This window comes from Nuphar pumila, chromosome 5 (assembly GCF_984573655.1).
Source record: "Nuphar pumila chromosome 5, dmNupPumi1.hap1.1, whole genome shotgun sequence".
Taxonomy (NCBI): domain Eukaryota; kingdom Viridiplantae; phylum Streptophyta; class Magnoliopsida; order Nymphaeales; family Nymphaeaceae; genus Nuphar; species Nuphar pumila.
In genome coordinates, this window is record NC_143253.1 from 8,904,071 (window position 1) to 8,924,184 (window position 20,114).

Below are 20,114 nucleotides of genomic sequence, written 5' to 3' on the forward strand. Positions count from 1 at the left end.
TGTGACAAACAAACGGGCCCTTTAAATCCCATCAAAAAATTACACATAATTCAATCTAGGAAACATGCACCAATGAATCCAATCACCCATATAATCCCCCACTATCTCTCATTAAAACATTATTAAAACCCAAGGCAGAAAACAAAGATATAAAACGAAAAGAAGGAAAAATAAATAAATTACAAAAAGTTGGCTAACTTATCAGGTATTCACAAACAGCCTTCTAGCATTCTGGTTATTGCATTTAACTGTCTACACACCCTTGCTCCTAGAATCAGTCATTTGAGCTTTGTTTAATAAGAAAAAAGTGACTAAAAATTATAAAAATTATTGATTTGCTTAACAAAAGGGCGTAGGATCACATAAGATGAACTGTTCAATAAAAAAAGACAAAAATGTCATTTATACTTCAACTGGGTACTTGAAATCAATGCACAAATTTTAATTTTAATTTTAATTTTAATTTTAATTTTAATTTTAATTTTAATTTTATTTTTAATTTTAATTTTAAAATCATTAAAATGCAAAAATATAAATAAATATGAAACAATAGAATCGATTCAGCACCAATCGCGCTGATTCTAACAGATTCAAGCTTAATTGGGGTGGAATCTGCCGATTCTTTGTGGCTGGCTCCATTCGGATGTGAGCGAATTGATTTTTGACCAATTCTAATTGAATTGGCTGATTAAGGCTGACTCTGATAACACTACTGTTAAATAGGGATGTCAACTGGTCGGGTTTGGTTCGGACTCAGGTAAAACCCGACCTGGCTCCAATTTTCAGGTATGGTATCCGGTCTGAACCCAGATCTAATCAGACTCACCATAAGAGAAATCATATCCGGACCTGATAAGAACTACATGAAACCTGGGCCATACCCGGTAAAACAATATTTTTTATCATTTTTACAATGAAAATTTGTGGGTCTTAATTGGGACTCGGGTTGGGCCTGATATAAAATTTCACAAACTAAACCTGGGTCCATGTATTAATTGGAATTTTGGGTCTGGACCTGGGTCTTAATCGGGTCTTCTTATTTATCACCATACCAAGAGCCTGTAGGGTTTGGTCCAGGTAAACCCGACCGGTTGACACCCCTACTTTTAAAAGCACTCTGAATATGTCAATGGGTCAGATGTAATCCGATATTTGACCTGAATCTGGTGGGATTTGGTAGCCAATTTCAGATCTGGATTTAGTATTGAGTTTTGCATCTAAGTCGGAATCATAACCCGACAAAATCTGAATCTGATTATGTGTAAATATCGGATTTTAAGCTAGCATATCTGGATTTGGTTTTGTTTGATCCCATCGGACTTTGAATTCTAATCCAAATCTGATTAGGTTGGACTGGGTAATGGCTAAATCCGACCCGAATATCTAATTCCATAAAATAAGCAGCTAAATGTAATAACGTAAATTTTGGGCATCCTTTCATAAATAACTGTTCTGGCTTTTATTAAATTACTCAAAAAGAAAAAGTAAGAAAATCTATATAAGCATACATCATCCCATCAGCTTTTGACAAAGTGCCCTCTACCCAACACCATCATCACAATTGACACACCATTTTCCTCCTCCCTCGCTCCCCACCTTCTCTTTTTACAACCCCCCCTCCCCAATGACGCCGGAACTATCCCGTCTGAAAAGAAACGTCAGCCGGAAAATAACTCCGGACACCACCACCACCATAGACTCAGATGAGCCCAAAGCCTCACCCTTCACAACTCTCCCTTCCTCAAAGTTCCCCAAATTGGCCACCACCATCAAATCCCTCCTCCCCCTCAAATCCTTCCTCCCCTTTCGCAAATGGCTCAAGTTCCTCCCTTCCTCCTCCTCCTCCTCCTCCTCTTCTTCTCTCGGAAAGAGGGTCACCGGCACCCTCTTCGGCCACCGGAAGGGGAACGTAAACTTCGTGGTCCAGGACGAACCGGGCTCGGACCCTGTTCTGCTGCTGGAACTAGCCATACCAACGAGCTCACTTGTGAAAGAGATGGCCTCTGGGCTCGTGAGGTTGGCCCTGGAGTGCGAGAGAGGCCTGGAGAAGGGATCAGGAGGAGGAGGGAAGGTGCTTTTTGGAGAGCCATTTTGGACCATGTACTGCAATGGGCGCAAGAGTGGGTACGCTGTGTCCAGAGAGTGCGGTGAGGGTGAGTACAAGGTGCTGGGCTTGCTGCGTGCTGTATCCGTTGGTGCTGGGGTGCTGCCTGTTTCCCATGAGGGCGGTGAGCTAATGTACATGCGCGCTAGGTTCGAGAGGGTGGTCGGTAGCAGCGACTCTGAGGCCTTCTACATGATGAACCCTGATGGTGGTGGTGGCCCGGAGCTCAGCATATTTCTGATCAGAATTTGATCTTAGGAAATAAATTGTTAAATAGTTAATACAGTTCTTGTCCTTTTTACATTAGAAGGGGTTTAATGGGGTTTTGGTGATGTTGTAAATTGAGATTTGATGTGGGGGGGTTTATTTTGTTTGTAGTTTCTGTTGCATTGTGTTTTTTGTTTCTGTCTGTGGGTGTTTGGAGAGGAAGGGAAAGGTCTGAAGAGGGATGGAGCTTCCTTGTTTGTATGCGTAAGATGGGTGTGTCCCAATACAAAAAGGATTGGGATGATGGCTGTGTATGATGTAATATGACATGGGCATTAACATGGTTCTAATTAATTTCTGTTTGAAATACGAATTTGTGAAAGTGGTAGATTTTTTTTTGGATTTTGAGTGCTGTTGTTTGGTGGATTTTTTGGATTGTTTGTTGTGGTTTTTATCTGTTTGTTATGAAGATTTGAGTGAAGTTTCACACTCTTTTTTTTTTCTTCTTTCTTCTGTTACTCCTATAGCTTGAACTGTGAATCATTGGACTGATCAGATATAGAGAATTCCTTGGATTCTGTACTTCCAAAAATTAAAAACAATTTAGAGAATCCAAGAATTCTGCAGTTTTGGTAGCATCCAAGGAAGGGTACTTTTAAATAATGGAAGGCTTGAAGATACTATGATTACCCTCAGCCCATTCACTTGCAATAGGAAAAAACTGATTTTTTTAATGGCATCTAAATGCACTCCCAAAAGAGGTAAGAAAAAGCAATGTTGTCAAAATCGTATCCGTTATGGAATCGTTTGGCCAACTAATCAGGTGAATGTCCATTCTCAAATGAATCGTTTTGAATCAGCTAAAAATTAATTAAAAAATATTTTGTATCAATCAGAACTTGGCACATGTTAAAACCATTAAAATAATAATAAAAATTAATTTTAAATATTTTTTTATTTATTAAAAATAGCCGATTCAGGTTATTAATATTATACCAATTTTCTACCGAAACGATTACGAATCAGGCCGATTCGAAACGATAGTGACAACATTGAGAAAAAGTAAAATTGAGCGTGCTGAACGTGGACGTGTTGGCTGCAAAAGATGGGGACTAAAGCAACTCAGTCACTGTATGATAAAGCATAATTGTCGCCTGAGCACTGTCAAGTGTTGGCTGTTGCATATGTCATTAGACTAGCTTGTTATATGGACCGCCCATCTTGAAAATCTGACGGTCCAAAAGATTTCAAAAACCTTTTCTTTCTGATGCAGATTCCACCATGGGTTACTTCCGGCGTTGGTCGTTGCAATATGGGTCCGACCAGGTCTGGTGGCGTCTTCTCAGACCCAGCTTGTTGGACCTATTTGTCAAGCACAGACCCAACCAAAATTTACAGTGCAGGCTGGATGGCCCCACAGGATGATAAACCTAGACTTAGACCGGACCCACTTGACCAATCGCATGAAAATGGAGATTTGGTTCAAGATTTCTTAACCGAATCTGTTGGATATCCTAATCCTATTACGTGTATATAATCTGATTCAATATTACCTTTTCTCCATCTAAGTATGAATCTGACTCCAATTAGCCAATATCTGATTAATTGAATCTGGTATTGACCACACACAACCCGAATTCGAACCATTTACATCTCTAGCCTTTTCTTTTCTTTTCATAAATGAAGTTTCCTGTCTAAGTAATCTGAGTGAAGTCACCGACACCCAGGCCCTTACTAAACCCACCAGTGATAGGCACCCGCACACCTGATAAAATTCAAACCTAAGATGAAGGGGTCAGCACCTTCTCTCCAAGCCCACTACCAGGGGCGACCATATGCACCATGCAGGATCAGAATGATGAGTCACAAGAGCATGGCAGAGTGTGCCCCATAGGATGGGATGAACTTTGATACCATGCATGCAGATCTGATCTTTCTCCTAATCAGTATAGTGTGGTCCTGCATGCCAAACCAAAACCTGGCCCACAGTGGGACCCCACCTTCTTGGCCTGTCAGTTTGGTCCTATACTTTTGTCAGCAAAAGATAGACCAGGCTGGCCCAGCCAACTTATTGGCCCTGTACTTTTGTCTCATTGGCCTAGGCATCACTAAGAAGGCACGCATGCGTGGTTCTTCATTATCAACACCCTTCTCTCTCTCAGTTAAAGACAAATTGGTATGTTCATATGCATATAAGCACGTACACCTATCAGAAACAAAAAAAAATTGTCATATATATATATATATATATATATATATATATATATATATATATATATATATATGTGTGGTTGTGTTGATTATTGCAATTAAATCTTTAAGATGTTATACATATGTGTACGTGAAACATGTATGAAAGATCACTACTTTGAATAAATAATTCATTTATTAATTTATATGCATAAAATATGTTTTTATGATAACTAGTCTAAGTAAAACAATATATTCATTAAATTGTCATATGTGTGTAAAGTATTTTTTATAAGATAACTAATTTGATTCTTTCAATTCATTCTTTAAAATATTATATATGTGTGCATGAAACATGTCTGTAAGATAATTAGTTTAAATATTATAATTTATTGATTAATTTGGGTATGAATTTGAGTTTGAGTTTGAATTTCAAATGAATTTTATATTATAAATTTTAAGAGCATTTTAATTATAGTTTTAGATTTCATATGAAACTTGGATTTAAATTTGAATTTAAATTTAAAATTTTAATTTTAATTTTAATTTTAATTTTAATTTTAATTTTAATTTTAATTTTAATTTTAATTTTAATTTTAATTTTAATTTTAATTTTAATTTTACTTTTGAAATAATTTTAAATTAATTTTTTTCTTAGATTATAATTTGAATTATAAGTTAGGATTGAATTTTAAATTTGTATTTAAAATTAAATTGTGACTTTAAATTTGAATTTGCATTTAGCTTTTAAATTAAGAAGTTGAGTTTAAACTTGAGTTTGAACTGAGATTATGATTTGGATTTAAATTTTAATTAGTTTGGATTTGAATTTGAATACTAAATTTTGAAATAGAATTTAAATTTAAGTTAAGGAGGTTTATGTTTGATTTCTTAATTTAAATTTTTATATCAAAATTTTAATTTTAAGTTATATGTTATGCTGTGATTTTTAATGTATTTATAATTTGAATTAAGAGTTTGGATTTGAAATTGAGTTCTAACTTTATATTTTTAATTTAAATTGTGAATTTAAGTTTAAATTTTATTTTCAAGGCTTGTAAAATTGGAATTGATTTTGGGTTTTCCTATGAATTTAAGTTTAAATTGTTTTTTAATTTGATTATGAAGCATTTTGTAATATTTAAATTAAATGATTAATTTGTCACATATGTATAAATTGAATTTAAGTATTATATTTTATAATTACATTATGATATTTGACTGATTTCATGAGAATTTTATTGTGATTACAAGATTTTCAAGCTCAAGAGTTGGTGGATCCAACAAGACTGAACCGAATTGACATGGAGAGCCAATAAATGCACTTCAGTTTGAAATTTTCAAACACCAATGTCAAGTTCTATTGGAAGCACTTGAAGATGCATTCTAAAGTTAAAGATTGAAGTTGTCATATTTGAAGTATACTTTAACCCTTTCAGAGCGAGAGAGCAGAAAAAAGAGGGGTGTAGCCCTTTCTATTTTATAATTGCCCTAATAGACAGTTGACCAAGTTTGGACTATTCTAAACCTGGTCAACATAGTTAATAAAAATAAAAAAAATCATGATTGTCCCCACTTTTTAGGCAACGAACAACCTAGGTGAGTTAGGTGGTACTTAGTTAGAAAAATAGGGCCCCACCGCCTATGACCAATAGACCAAGCGATGGGGTTGCCCCTAGGTCACCTAGGTCATATAGGCGGCACCTAGGCACCACTTTTAACAAGGATAAGTTTGTGAAGCAGCTGGCTACTGGGCCATGTGAGATATGAAAGAATCATCCGCATGATTCTCATATCTAAGAATTTATGCAAATAAAGAGTAGGTATAAATTTTTATCACTTTGCCCTCTTTTGAAAATACTTGTCCATTAAAGTGTAGAAGCACCTAAATTCCATATTAGGTAATGTTTGTTTAATAAAAAAATGACTAAAAAGACTTCATTTGTTGACTGTTGAAAAAAAAAACATAAGATACATATGAGTGGTTGTGAAAAGGGCAAAAGATATAAATCTAAGTATAAATGTGTATATGTGATAAATATATGTATATGTTTATACATATCTCTCTCTCTTTGTATATATATACCTTTATGTATGTATATATATATTATTTATTTATTTATTTACATGACTTTTTATAATTTATATTTATGTATTTTTTGTATTTAGTTTTTGTACTTTTATTTCTCTTTTGATGTATTTTTCATGTCCATTGGGAGCTAGGTCTAATGGCCTAACAGCTAGCTCTCCCTCTCTCTTTTATGGATATTCTCTCCTCCCTCTCTCATGTATATATAGGGGTCTTTCCCTCTTCTCCCTTATGTTTTTTTTTTTGAGCATTTGATTTTTAATAAAATTATATTTTTATATTGTGCTCTTAGCCCTCAGTGGCTTGTCAAGAGAGAGAGAGAGAGCAAAAAACATATGGGGCATGTTGGTGTTGTTGGAGGTATGAATATTGATTTGATTTGTTTGATATGAAAACATGATTTTGTTATTTTTATATAATAATTTATGAATTAATCTATGTATTATCCTTGTAAGTTTGAATATAAAAGCACATATCCATTGAAAGGCCCCTTGGGCATGACCTAATTCTTCAATTTCTACGTACTGCTATATGGAGTAGGTCACACACTAGAGGCAACCTACTATCCTTGACATATTGTTATATATCCCCTATAAGATTTAATGTTATCCAAATTATTGTGGTAAAAATCAATAGCATTGGTTTGATGACATAGTTTCACACGCTCTGCAATGATTCCCTAATCATGTAGAACATAAATTGTTCATAGATGTTCTTCATTGCTTGCACGTCGAACATCTATATCTTTAATTGGTTTCAGCAGCTGCATGTCCTCCGCGTTCTCGGTAAGAACATCAATATCGCCAACTATTTGGTGTTGTTGGATATTCGCCAAAGGTCTGAGCTTAACAGATGGCATTTAAAATATATGCACATTCTCCATGGGATTCTCATCATCAATTTTTTTTTGTACATAACTTCCAATTGCTTTTTTTTAATTGCTCATTTTTTAACTTTATGAACATCTAAGTAAACATCACCACTAAATAACAGTGATTATTCTTCTTTATCATCCAAAATATCTATCCATATTTGTTCGTTATCTAAGTTTGAAGAATAAGACATTTGTGGCTTTGATGCCTTGTTAATATTTTTGGAGACCATTATAGATCTCATATTAGTGTGATCAGTGCTACGGTAGTATACTTTAACTATTTCAGATGTTATCATTAATTGCATACACCAACCATACAACATATCATTCATCTGACAAAATTAACATATGATAAAAAGGTTATTTATATATTTTTTATACATTCAATTAAAAAAATTACCTACAACCATCACTTTAAAAACCAACTACCTACAAAAGCCTTAACCCTTATTGAATGCTTGTGCACATTCTACCCCAACCCTATCACATTGAATGTGTGTGCACAATCAACTCTAATCCCATTACCCAAGATAAAACCATCAAAAATTAAATAAATGATAAGAAACAAACCTAAGTCATATACAACACCAACAAATATACATCTATAAAAAAAACCTAAAAAATAGTAAACCCTAAATAGAAAAAACTAATTCTAAATTATATCTTAAAAACTTAACAAAACAACACATATAAACATTTACCTGTATAAAGTTTAATTCATTATTTCTGCTCAAGTAATGCATGTACAATAGGACAAATATACCACAATCAAACATATAACAATCATATACTAAGTCAAGAACATGTATATGTGCAAATTAAGGTAACAAACATATGCAAATTAATTACTTATGTTCTTGTTGAAGAATATCGTCCATGGGACAGGTCATCCAATAAGTGTAATAGTCATAGTCAAAACACGTTGCAAAAAAATGAACTTGCAATGTCAACATTAAACCTATCAAGTACAAGAGAGCAATAATTACATTATTGAATAAGTTGTTATCGTACTAGTGTTATGATGTTCTTATTTGCATTAGTTGTATTTTTCGTGAAATTATAGAGTTTGAACTTCTTCGTATTCATATTCACTTTTCAAATAACTTAGTGATTGTTGTTTCAGTTAACAGGAATTAAGATCTACAACATAAATTGTGTTTAAAGTCAATGTATACATGCAAATTTATGTTTTGTAAGTATGCAAAGTTGTAGAGCATATACCTTATCAACTTCATGGAAAGTATATGACAATTGCCCAATTTTCATGCATAAATTTGTCTCATCTTGCATCCCTTTAGCTTTGAACATATATTTAAACAATTACTGTTTACTAATTAGTTTCTATTAGTCAATGAAAAAATATCAAAAACCTCACTTTCGAGACTCGCAAAGAAATAAGGGATAAGATAAATGGTCTTTGGTGGTTCCTTTCGTCTGTCATGTCCTTGTGTGTTGCTTTGAGTCTTTCTATGATTTTTGTTAGATGCTACATAAGAGTAATATGTGAAACATTCTTGTTAGATTCAAATGAGTGTACATAAGAACGTAACAAACACGCAAACATACAAACCAAAGACTTACATCACTTGCCAACAATGTTTCTTCATAAAATTCATACTCTTTCGATTTTGATGGTTGGTGCCCTTTTCTTTACGTGTCAATAATCTATTTTCATCACCAATTGAAAAATAAATATACACATACATAAAATTGTACCACTGATTATATACACACATAACTCAGGACATTGATTATGCATCAAGTCTTTGCTTGGGGTTGGGATGGGGGTTTGAATATCTTTCTGTTGTCATATTTTCCTTCATGTTTATAAGTATTTATCATGAACAATCTAAGATACTATAAAAAAAACCTTAAATATAGTAAACACTATATGGAAAATTCAGTGACAATTATTAAATAAAATACAGAAAAATATACAAAAATACCTACAACAACCAAACACAAATACACATAGAGCTATTAAATGCTCATATTTACAAACAAAATAAAAGGTTTAGAATGAAATAACACAAATACACAAGGGGCTATGAAACTCACCTTTCGACCTAACTTGAGAACTCGATGTGATGGATACCGCAACCTCGTTATAACGCAACAAAAAAAAATTATGAGAATCACCACAAGAGAAAAGAGAAAAGAGAAAATGTTGAGGGTTTTAGAAGACAAATGGTTAGGGATTTTCAAGAAATAAATGATAAATAAAATAAAATGAACAAAAACGACTATATATTATTCAACGAGCATGTGAATTTTACATAACTTTGTAACGTATTATGATAATGCATGAGATGAATAGTATTTTATCATAAATTTATGCATTTATATTTGATTTTATGGCTTAAGTACACATTTTTATGATGATTGAGATGCAAAGAGGCTCCAGTTCAAATTTCACGTGAAACTGAGTCAAAATGAGGAAGATAGAGCGACTTCAAGGTAATTGGATTGTTTTTTTATGATATCTAGATCCATATCCAACCCAAAGATTCCACCATGGACCTTGGATCAGATCTAAGTCCAAATCTACCTAAGAACCCAAAATCCAAAGTGAAAAAAAAAAGACCAAGCCACCCTCAAAAGTGGCGCTTGGAATAATTTTATAGTTTAGGTGGTGTTTTGAAAATAGTTTTAAGATAAAACTGTTTTAGGAATTGTTTTAAAATATCTTGTTTAAAAGAAGGGTTACAGCAACCGTTCATCAATCCTTGGGAAACCCACCCCTCTCATCCACCTTATTTTCCACTTCTCCTTCTTCTTCTTCTCCTTTTCTTTCTTTCATCGTTTTCGTCTTCATTGTTTCTTCCACTTCCATCAGTTTTTCTTCGTATTTGGTGCGTACATGGCTATTTTTTTTATTGTTCTCTGCAGAAACATTATCTTGGAGCAAGAACTCGGATGTAGTGCAGTTGTACCACTTACCTTCATCGTTGGCGGTCAAAACTCATCTTCTAGCAACCGCCAATATCTCTTTTCTTCTCCACTATTCTTTCCCTTCGACAACTCCACTCTGAGACGCGTTTCAGCAAGAGGGCTTCGAAGTTGCAGTAAAGAGAATGTGGGTACGTGGTTTACAAGAAGATGGATCGCTCTCTTCTTCCTAAAAATCATTGGACAACCATTGAGGTGAGTCTTTTCATCCACTACTTGTAGTTATGCGTAGATTTAGATAGTTTTATTGATTCTTAGGATTTTAGTTTATTTGTTTGTGTTGTAGTTTATGTTGTAGTTTTAATTCCGATTAGTCTTCCTCTATTTTGCATCTTAGAATAGGTTTATTTACTTGCAATTTTTCTTTGTAGCATTTGAATTTTTTTTCATAATCAGCACCTAAGGTGAAGATCGTAGGTCTGGCCGTGGGCACCTATTTAGCTGTGAGGGCTGGTTAGGGGGTTCTCGACCAAACCATGGTCCTCGAACCTAGTTTAGGTTAGATTAGAATTAATTTATTATTGATTATAGGTTGGAGTAATTAGATTTGTTATTGTTTATAGTTAGTTCTCTTTTTAGTGGTGACCGTTAGTTTTCTTTTCTTTTTTTTATGTTGACCTTTAGCATAATCTCGTTGTTTTTATTTTAGTTTTTGAGTTGTGTTCAATTAGATATATTTATTATTGCTTATTTGATTAGTTATTGAATCTCTTTTGGTTGCCCTCGAATTTAGTTAGAATTAATTTGTGTGAGTTTTTAATTGTTAGTCCTCTGGCCCTTTTTTTTATTTTGATAATAGTCTTGTTAGTATATGTATAGTTGTGTTATTTTGTTTGTTGGTATTTTCTCTTAGAGGTTGCCTCTTTGGAGAAAGGAATATCCATCATTATCTCTTTACTTGAGCTCAAAGAGATGAAGTCTCGAGCTTAGTTTAAGATTTGTTTTTATTTTAATTTTGTTTATTTTTATTGCATTGTAATTGCAAAGATAGTGTAATTTTTTTATTTTTTTGACATATTAATAAAGTAAGGTTTTTAAGTGAAATATTATTCCTTATTTCTCATTTCTTTAGGAGACAATCTGACTTGCCACCCTACACGAGTGCAAGGACTGATTTTAAATTTATTATTATTTGGTGTGCAGTTCTTGTTTTAAAAATAACCGTTTGCAAAATCGTACCATATTATATAGGCAGATCACCGCTTATTTATGAATCTTATTAGTTACTTAAATGAGATCAAAATGACCCTATGCGATCTTCGTATTATATATGTGAATTTGGTGAAATATTTGTGAAGTTTTTAATGTTTCAGTTACTGAAAGTTTGCATGTTTGGTCTTGCAAACTTTGTACAATAGATGTGAATTTTAGTGAAATATTTGTGAACTTCGACAGGTTCAAGTAACATGAGGTTTGCAAATTTGGTAATGTGAATTTCATAAGGTCCACAAAAAAATCGTGTGAAACTACATTTAAGTGAGTGTTTGCAATAGCCGACGAGCGAAATGGTATATCGCGCAAACCTCAGGAGGTCCGTCGTTCAAATAGTAAAATGGTCTTTTTAAAGCCAAACATTTGAGATTTTAAACATTGGATGGATTTTCGAAAAGTATAGTTTTCAGAAAATGCATCATTTTTTGTTGTACAGTGGGATCATTTTCTGGGCTCCCCAACATGTTCCTAGAGCAGCACTTTCTCTAAGTTTGTTTGACTATAAACTTATTGAAGCCTTTTTTGGGTATAAGTCTAGCTAATAAATGCGAGATTTTCCAATGACAAGAAGAAACTTTTGATCATTTGCTTATTTTTTACCTATACGCCATCTACATATGGAGAGGAGTTGTTCATTTATTTGGAAGGCGTAAGATACCTTAAAAAACTATAAAGCTTTCTCTTATTTGGCGGTCTTTTAATTCTTTTTACTATCCGCAATCATGAAAGGTTCAATTTATTAGCTATGGGCGGCATTATCCGTGACAAAGAAATGATGATCAAAGAATGGTGTGTCTGGAAGGATATCTTAAAATGGTTGCCTTCTTCATTGAATGCAATCCTTGAATCATCCGAACGTGATGTAGAGACCATTCATCTACTTTGAGGGTCGTGTAGTACCCCATATGATGAATGTGTTATTTAATTTTAATAGGTTTCAATGTCACTTGATGCATAAAGATAATAATTTAACTGCATGTAACCTTGCTCAGTTGCTCTTTATTCAACAAGATAGAATCTGGAAAGGAAAACCTCCAAATTGGTTCCCAAGTTTTGATTATATGTAATGTATATGTTTGTTTAACTGGTTAGGGTCAGACTAACCCCGGCTTGGCAATAAAAGGAAAAAAAAGGTACTGAGATATCAATCTTGGAGAACCATATCCTAGGCGATCATGACCAAACCCATCACTTTTCAGAAACACACTATCGTAGGCATGTGGAGTCGTTTGGAACCCAAGGAACTCAGGCAATCCCGCAGAAATGGTGTTGCTAAGGCTGTGCTTGAATCTCTCAGATCTTGAGATCCAAGGGATCTGCTTGGGTTTGAGATCCAAACCACGTCAGATTTCAATCCAGCACTCTCCCTTTTGTCTCACAAAAGCAAGGATCTCAGATCCGAGGGTGAGATCTGGCGTTTGACTCATTGTGAACCATTGAATTTTGAAGTCCTCAAAAAATCTGTTTTATACAACACAATCAGACTATCTAAAACATGTTTTTACTAAACAACCCATATATAAATTGAACCACAAAAAAAAATTAAAAAATTATTACTGAACGGGCTGTTTCTACTAAAAAGTACAGTAGGTTAACAGTAGCCGATATTTTCCCATGAACATATCTAGACACAGATCAGGTTTGGCTTTTATGTCTACCTCAACCAAACCTCCAACAAATCATACAAATTCATCAATCTCAATGCAAGATTGAACAAAAACTCTTAACTGATGTTTTGGCTTTTATGTCTACCTCAACCAAACCTCCAACAAATCATACAAATTCATCGATCTCAATGCAAGATTGAACAAAAACTCTTAACTGATGTTTTGGATTTTACATATTCAAACTAAACAAGCAAAAGACTAGCACGATACAAGTAATCAAAGAGTCGAATCTAAACCAGATACAAGTAAACAAAGGGTCGAATCTAAACCAGATACAAGTAAACAAAGGGTCGAATCTAAACCAGTGATTCTGCATAAAATCCTTCCTAATCCAGTCGATGGTAAACCAAAGCAAATGAAGCAAAACGGGCAACAGTGATTCAGCACGAAACCCACCTGACTGTCATCCTCTCTATGTCCTGGACCTTCGGATCGGTGATCGACTGTTCCAATAAAACCATATATGAGGGTAAGGGTATTATTTAAATAATTGCTGTTCATAATTGGCTCAACAGAAACAGAGAAACGGCAGCCATACCTGCGATATCTACCATAATCAGGGCTTCCATTTCTATCATAAACTGTCCCATTGTATCTGTCATAAACTGGACTGCGTGCCCTGCCATAGTCAGGACTTGGCCGCTTTCTATATCCTGGGCTGGGAGAGCGACCATAAGATGGGCTGTCACGCCTTCCATAACCACCTCCTCTTTTGGGACTGTCGCGCCCGTCACCCCTCTCGCTGTCGTCTCTTAGAGCATATTCAACTGAGATCACACGGTCAAGCATTTTGCTGAAATTCACAAAATGAGAACATTATAAAACTTTCAGATATTGAAAAATAAAAATATGTGATAGAATAAAGAAACAAAAGGAACCAGTATCACAAATGGTGGAGGCAAGAGAAAGAGAAGAGAAAACACACACAGGAAGAACATGACAAGGAAAACACAAAATAGTGCATCTGAACTAAGGGATTGCACACTCAGACAACAAATCATAGAATATCATATAGGCAGTAGAATTAGGATTTAAATGTGACAGCCAATTGAAACCATGGGCGTGTAAACTTGTGCATCACAACCCAGTTATGTAGATATCAAACCACAATGCCTAAGAACCAAATTGCATGGTTACATAGGTTATTTACTGGAATAGCAACAGTGAGACATCAAATTGAAGAAAAAAAAGGTACACAAGGCCAGGTACCTTCCGTTGGTCTCCTCCAATGCTTTGGTAGCATCTTCTTGGGTCTCAAACTGCACAAATGCAAAGTTCCTCCGAATCCGCACATGCAAGACCTTCCCATAAGGCTCAAAATGCCTTTCAAGATCCCGAATTCTTGTATTGATAGGATCAAAGTTAATCACAAATAGTGTTTTAGTTGGCCTCGTGTTTACACCAGTGCGACCAGAGCCCTCGCGATGCCTACCCCTCTCTCCTTGCTGAGAAAGGAATTATACCAATTAGAATCAAACTAAATGCAAACTGAACAGGCAATCAAGAAGAAAGTTACCCTGGCCCACTCCACGGAGAGCCGACGCCTATGATAACCAAAAGGTATGTCATCAAGACTTCGAATAGCATCCTCAGCATCACGTTCATCATCAAAATAAATGAATGCAAATCCTGCATTGAGCAAAAGTGTAAGAGAGAGCAATACCAGTACCTACAACATCATCTACTGAGTAAACTAATCCAGTTTGGCAGCATAATCAGAGACCATTTGTTCCTGCAAAAGTGAAAAAAGAAGAATACAACACCTGATAGACATGAGAAGGCCTGAAGGACAAAAGGATGGCAAGTATTGAGGCTTTTGGATGAACTAAAAGATAGCATAAAAATTAAACCCAATGTAGGCCATTGCTGCACATGCTTCTCCAGTCATGCAGCAAGCGCACAGTAGGCATGATTATTGGATTCCTCATACTTGAAAAATGTCAACTCTATGTAATGCAGTCGTACAAAGGATGCACAATGGATTATCAGGTGAGGATAGTGTAGAATGGCAGTTGTGAGTGTAAGAGGCTTGATGTGCTCGCAGGAAGGTGAAATTGCACTGATATGGAAGATTTTGCATGGAAGTTGATACACTCAGAGAGAGGTAAGTTGCCATTAACTGTCCCTGCGTCAAAACAAACATTTAAATATGGAGGCCCTGTTGAAGCAACTGCAATAGTGCTTTAACCAGATGTCATTCTCTATTGCAAAGAAGACAGAGACACAGTGCATTCATGCAATCTCCCCTGTGTGACAGACACTGTTAAAATGTGAAAACCATCAAACATCTTTTACTAGATTTGAGTGCTGCCACCAAACATCTTTTACTAGATTGATTGTTGCCACCAAACATCTTTTGCTAGATTCATTGTTGCAAAAAGCACTTTTATTCCTGCTGCATGAATGCACTCCTAGAGACATCCAACCAAACACAAAGAGGCAATTCATTTCACATCTTAATCCGTTCACATCAGCCAAAGTGATTTACTGTTGCGGAAAAGACCGTTGTGCATATAATTCTCAACCAAATGCCTTCACGAACAAAGAAAAACAATTGTGGGCAGGGAACATGTGAACATAAGAATCCAAAAAGGAAGTGGCATTTCAAATTTTCAATATAAGGATGCAGTAGCCTTCAAAGAAAAATTTCATACCGGGCCAAAAAAAACTGCATGACTCTATACGCTTCAACTTCACCTATGTACAAGTTACATGCAGCCCTTTAGATCCGTTCCGTACCATCTTAACATGAATCTATCACAACAACACCATTCTCAATCTTTTGGTAATGACATAACCATAAAACCTCAAATACTACTAGTGATTTTTGTCCAATGTGTAGAAACCATGCTAAGAACTTGGCAATAAAAAACAAAAAGGATTTTACAGTGATTTGGTGAACCCACATCACTGTTTCCTTGCAATGTGAATTTTGGCAAAAAACTATAATCTTCAAATCCAGTAAAACATTGCGTGCTATTGATATATGTGGTGACCGTATTGTCTTAACCAGAAGATACATCTCCCTTTGCTTTCATCTTTTTGGGGATGAAATTGCATCCCAACCATCATCACGACTAGCTGTGGAACATCACGTTCGCCAGGAAATAACGCAAGCTCTGTTCTGTCAAAACCAAAAACTATGCAGGAAATTATTGAAACAGAGAAACAAAAAAAATACCAGATTTCATGTCAACGCGATCGACCCTCCCATATTTGGAGAATAGTTTCTCCAAGTCTGACTGGCGAGTATCATAATCAAGATTGCCACAGAACAGGGGCCGCATCCTTGCTATCTCAAGTTGGTTGCCAAAACACCTAACAAGCAGGAACCATAGAACACAACAGCTTTTCTCCATCAGAAAACAATAACAAAGATAGAACCCAATCATAATGTGCACAATACATTCATGTCAATGATGATACAGTAACGACCATAATAATAATAATTCAAATAAACGACTATACATGCCTGAAAATGCACTCACATACCCATATAACACACCTAAGCCAACGGTCGAAAACATGCAAGATATTTTTTTTTTTAAAAAAAAGTAAAAATCAAGACACAATCTCACAAATAAATCTCTAAATTTAACTCGATTACAAGAAATCACGTTGGAGGTGGTCGAAAGCAAAACACCACCGTTTTACAAAGAAGTAGCAAACCAAACCTCAAACAGAAGAAATACCACCTAAAGAAGACATGTTCTTTGAACGGGTTTCGACGGATAAAACACAGAGAAACTTAAGGAACGAACCCGTAAATCGACTAGAAGCTAAATACAAAGGATCTCTTATCTGCCATGCAGTCGGAGAAAGGGCCAGATTGTGCAGTGATGAGAAGGAACATGGTGCACCAAACATCTATCACCACCCTAAAAAGAAGCCATTGCTGCCATAATCAATATCTTCATGAAATGATATGATGATGATGACGATGATCCCCCAGGCCAAAACATACACAAAATAACGGTCAAATCCACAACCAGGAACGCCGACGGAAGTTGTGGTGAGGGTGATGACACAGAACGCTGAATCTCAGAAAACCCAACAGTAGAACTCAAAACCAAGACGAAGAACCGAGAAAAAGGAAACAAAGAGAAAGAAACAAGAATACGAACCATAAAAAAGAGGAGAAACAAAAGGATCTGCATCAAAATCCGTAATATTCCAATAAACCCTAGAGACTAGAACATTCCAAGAAGTATCTTCGAGAAGGAAGAAACACAACACATCGATTATTCAGAAAACAACCATGAAACCCTAAGAGAGAGAGAGAACCTGGCTTTGCTTTGGATGAGAAACGAAGAAGAAACCCCAACCACTGTAATTGGAGAACGCAACGCCTACCAAATAACGAATCAGGCGAATGCGAGCGTTCTCTTAACCCCACGCCCCTCTTTTATCAAGAGACCGCCTCAAAGGAAGAAACTTGACGCTTTTGGCCTATTCACCGGGCGTCAAAGAATTGATGGGGTTAGGGCTAGGGTTAGGGTTTAAGGGCCAAAAATATCTTTTGAAAATATCTCGATATTTTTAAATACAAATATCGGAAACACAATATTATCAAAATATCGTTTGCTTTGAAAAGACACTTATTTTCTCGTAAGGATGTCAAGCAGTCGGATTCGGTTCAGATCTAGGCATTACCAAATCAGACTTAATTGGATCTGACCTGATCTAGTTCGCCATATTTTTTTTTACCTTGCCACGTCATGTCATGTAACCGTCCTTGATGCCCTCCCAAACAGAGTCTATGTTCAAAGACATTGAGAGTTGGATAGAATAAATACTTGAGGTGTGAATTCCCCCAACCTAAACTATCGTTGGTTGGCGGCAGATAGATATTTTTTTTTTAATTAAAAGTATATTAAAATAAATCAAGACTAGTTTGAAGACTTTACATTGAGCATATCAACTTTTTTCCATGTGTGGCCATTTTTTTTCTTGGACTTTTAAGTCGTGTTTGATAGCGCGTTTTGCGCGTCGTGCCTGACGTGTAGAATGGCATCAACATCAAACAATGGACGCCGCGCGTCCGTGGAACCCCTTGTTACGTTGCATAATATATATATATATATATATATATATATAGTGACTCTTGGTAAACAAGCTACCTTGCATAAAAAGGCCAGCTTATGCATAACTAACCCATCATGCTTCTTCTGTAAAAGGTGGTTGCCAAAAGTCACAAGGAGGAAGTAAAGCAATGTGAGTAAGCAAAGCACTCAGTGAGACTAACAGAGTGAAAAAAGCGAGGACATTGTGAGCAACTTATTTCTTAGTTTAATGGCTTTCCACTTTACTCACAAACTTGCTTGCTTTGTCAAGCTCTTGTAGAAAAGTGATGACTCTTCATATATACTATACTCTTGTTGTCTACTCTCGACCCTTTCCTGCTTGGGTAGCATTACTGATCTGTATAACTTTTCACTGAAGGAACAGATGTTTTATTAAAACTATTGACCTCAAATCAAGCAAACTACTAAGCCAAGCAACCTAACAGCTACTTTGCTTGGGTATATATATATATATATAATTTATTTAACATTAAACTAATTGTGTATAACATTAGATGGATCCAATCGTATGAAAATGACTAAAATACTTTTAAAATAATGTTTTTTTTAAATACAAGGTTATTTTTTAGAGTAAAAAAGGTAATTTTTATAGCTTAATAAAGTTAAAGCGTTTGGCTTTTCAATTCCCTCCAAGTTCAAAAGACCTATAAAGACAAAAAAGTAACCTTGCATCTTTATAAAATGTCATTGTTGTAGAGGTGCTTTAGGCTAACGTTAAACACAACTAGTTTAATGTTAGATGAATTAACTCATATATATATATATATATATATATGTTTGAATTCATTTAATATTAAACTAGTTAGGCTTAACATATGAATTTAACCATAATGACTAAAATACTTTTAAAAAATAGTATTTTTTAAAATATATGATTACTTTTTAGGTTAAAAAAATAATTTTAATAGATTCATAAAGTTAATTTTTTTGAAGAAGGTGTTTAACTTTTTAATTCCCTTGAGGTTCAAAAGACATGTAAGGATTAAAAAGTAGACATGCATTTATAAAAGTACCAATCTTTTAAAAGTAGTTTAGTCATTTTAATAAGGTTGAATATATTAAATGTAACACAATTAGTTTAATGTTATATATATATATATATATATAAGAGAGAGAGAAAAAGTGGTAGCTTCACGACCCTTAAGTAAGAAGTCAGAATGAAAAAACATTGGTTGTCCATCATGACCCATGATGTAAGGCTAACACCTTAAAAATGGCAAAAAATTTATGCACTTTTGCTCGTTAGTGGTGGTTTCCTACTGCTGATAAACGCCAAAGATGCAGGTGTCATTACTAAAGTGTATTTAACGAAGGTTTTGACAGATGCTAAAGGTTTTCAGTGAACCTTTAGTGACAGTTGAAAACTGCCAGAAAAGGTTGCAAAATACAGAATTTTATGTTTTTGCCTTTTTTTCAATTTTTTTTTACATTGGTCGTCCATCATGCCTTGTGATAGACGGCCCTGCATACCTAAGCCACTCAATATATATATATATATATATATATATATATATATATATATATATATATATTGCACACCATCGATCCATTATATGAACATTTTTATAGGGCATTGATTCTAAGAAAAAACTTTGGATTAATAACTGCCAAGCACACCTTGGATGCCAGTTGTTATCAAGAACAACACTTAAGCTATCAAACCTTTCATGTTATCAATGAAAGTTTGCCACTCATTCTCTCTCCAATGACGTCATTCATTTAGAAATTTTGAACTACA

The 20,114-nt window shown here is 34.8% G+C and overlaps 1 protein-coding gene and 1 pseudogene across 4 annotated transcripts; one reads left to right on the forward strand and one right to left on the reverse strand.

The window, feature by feature from the left end:
* Positions 1-1,561: 1,561 nt before the first annotated feature.
* Positions 1,562-2,680, forward strand: LOC149836684 (protein MIZU-KUSSEI 1 pseudogene; annotated as a pseudogene). The gene has a single exon (XR_016431828.1). The product of XR_016431828.1 is annotated as a protein MIZU-KUSSEI 1 pseudogene (transcript).
* A 10,748-nt stretch (positions 2,681-13,428) lies between these two features.
* Positions 13,429-17,717, reverse strand: LOC149836685 (serine/arginine-rich splicing factor RS31-like). 3 transcript variants are annotated; one of them, XM_090005520.1, is made up of 6 exons: positions 17,577-17,717; positions 16,474-16,610; positions 14,809-14,921; positions 14,502-14,737; positions 13,831-14,085; positions 13,429-13,735 (listed from the first exon to the last, which is right to left on the reverse strand). In XM_090005520.1, exons 2-6 carry the CDS (start codon positions 16,577-16,579, stop codon positions 13,705-13,707), a joined length of 741 nt encoding a protein of 246 aa, XP_089861646.1. In that variant the 5' UTR covers positions 16,580-16,610; positions 17,577-17,717; the 3' UTR covers positions 13,429-13,704. The 3 variants fall into 3 exon arrangements, with proteins under 3 accessions (XP_089861646.1, XP_089861647.1, XP_089861648.1); XM_090005521.1 differs by lacking the exon at positions 17,577-17,717 and adding an exon at positions 17,054-17,217; XM_090005522.1 differs by lacking the exon at positions 17,577-17,717 and adding an exon at positions 15,056-15,417 and having other exon boundaries at positions 16,474-16,608.
* Between the last annotated feature and the right edge of the window lie 2,397 nt (positions 17,718-20,114).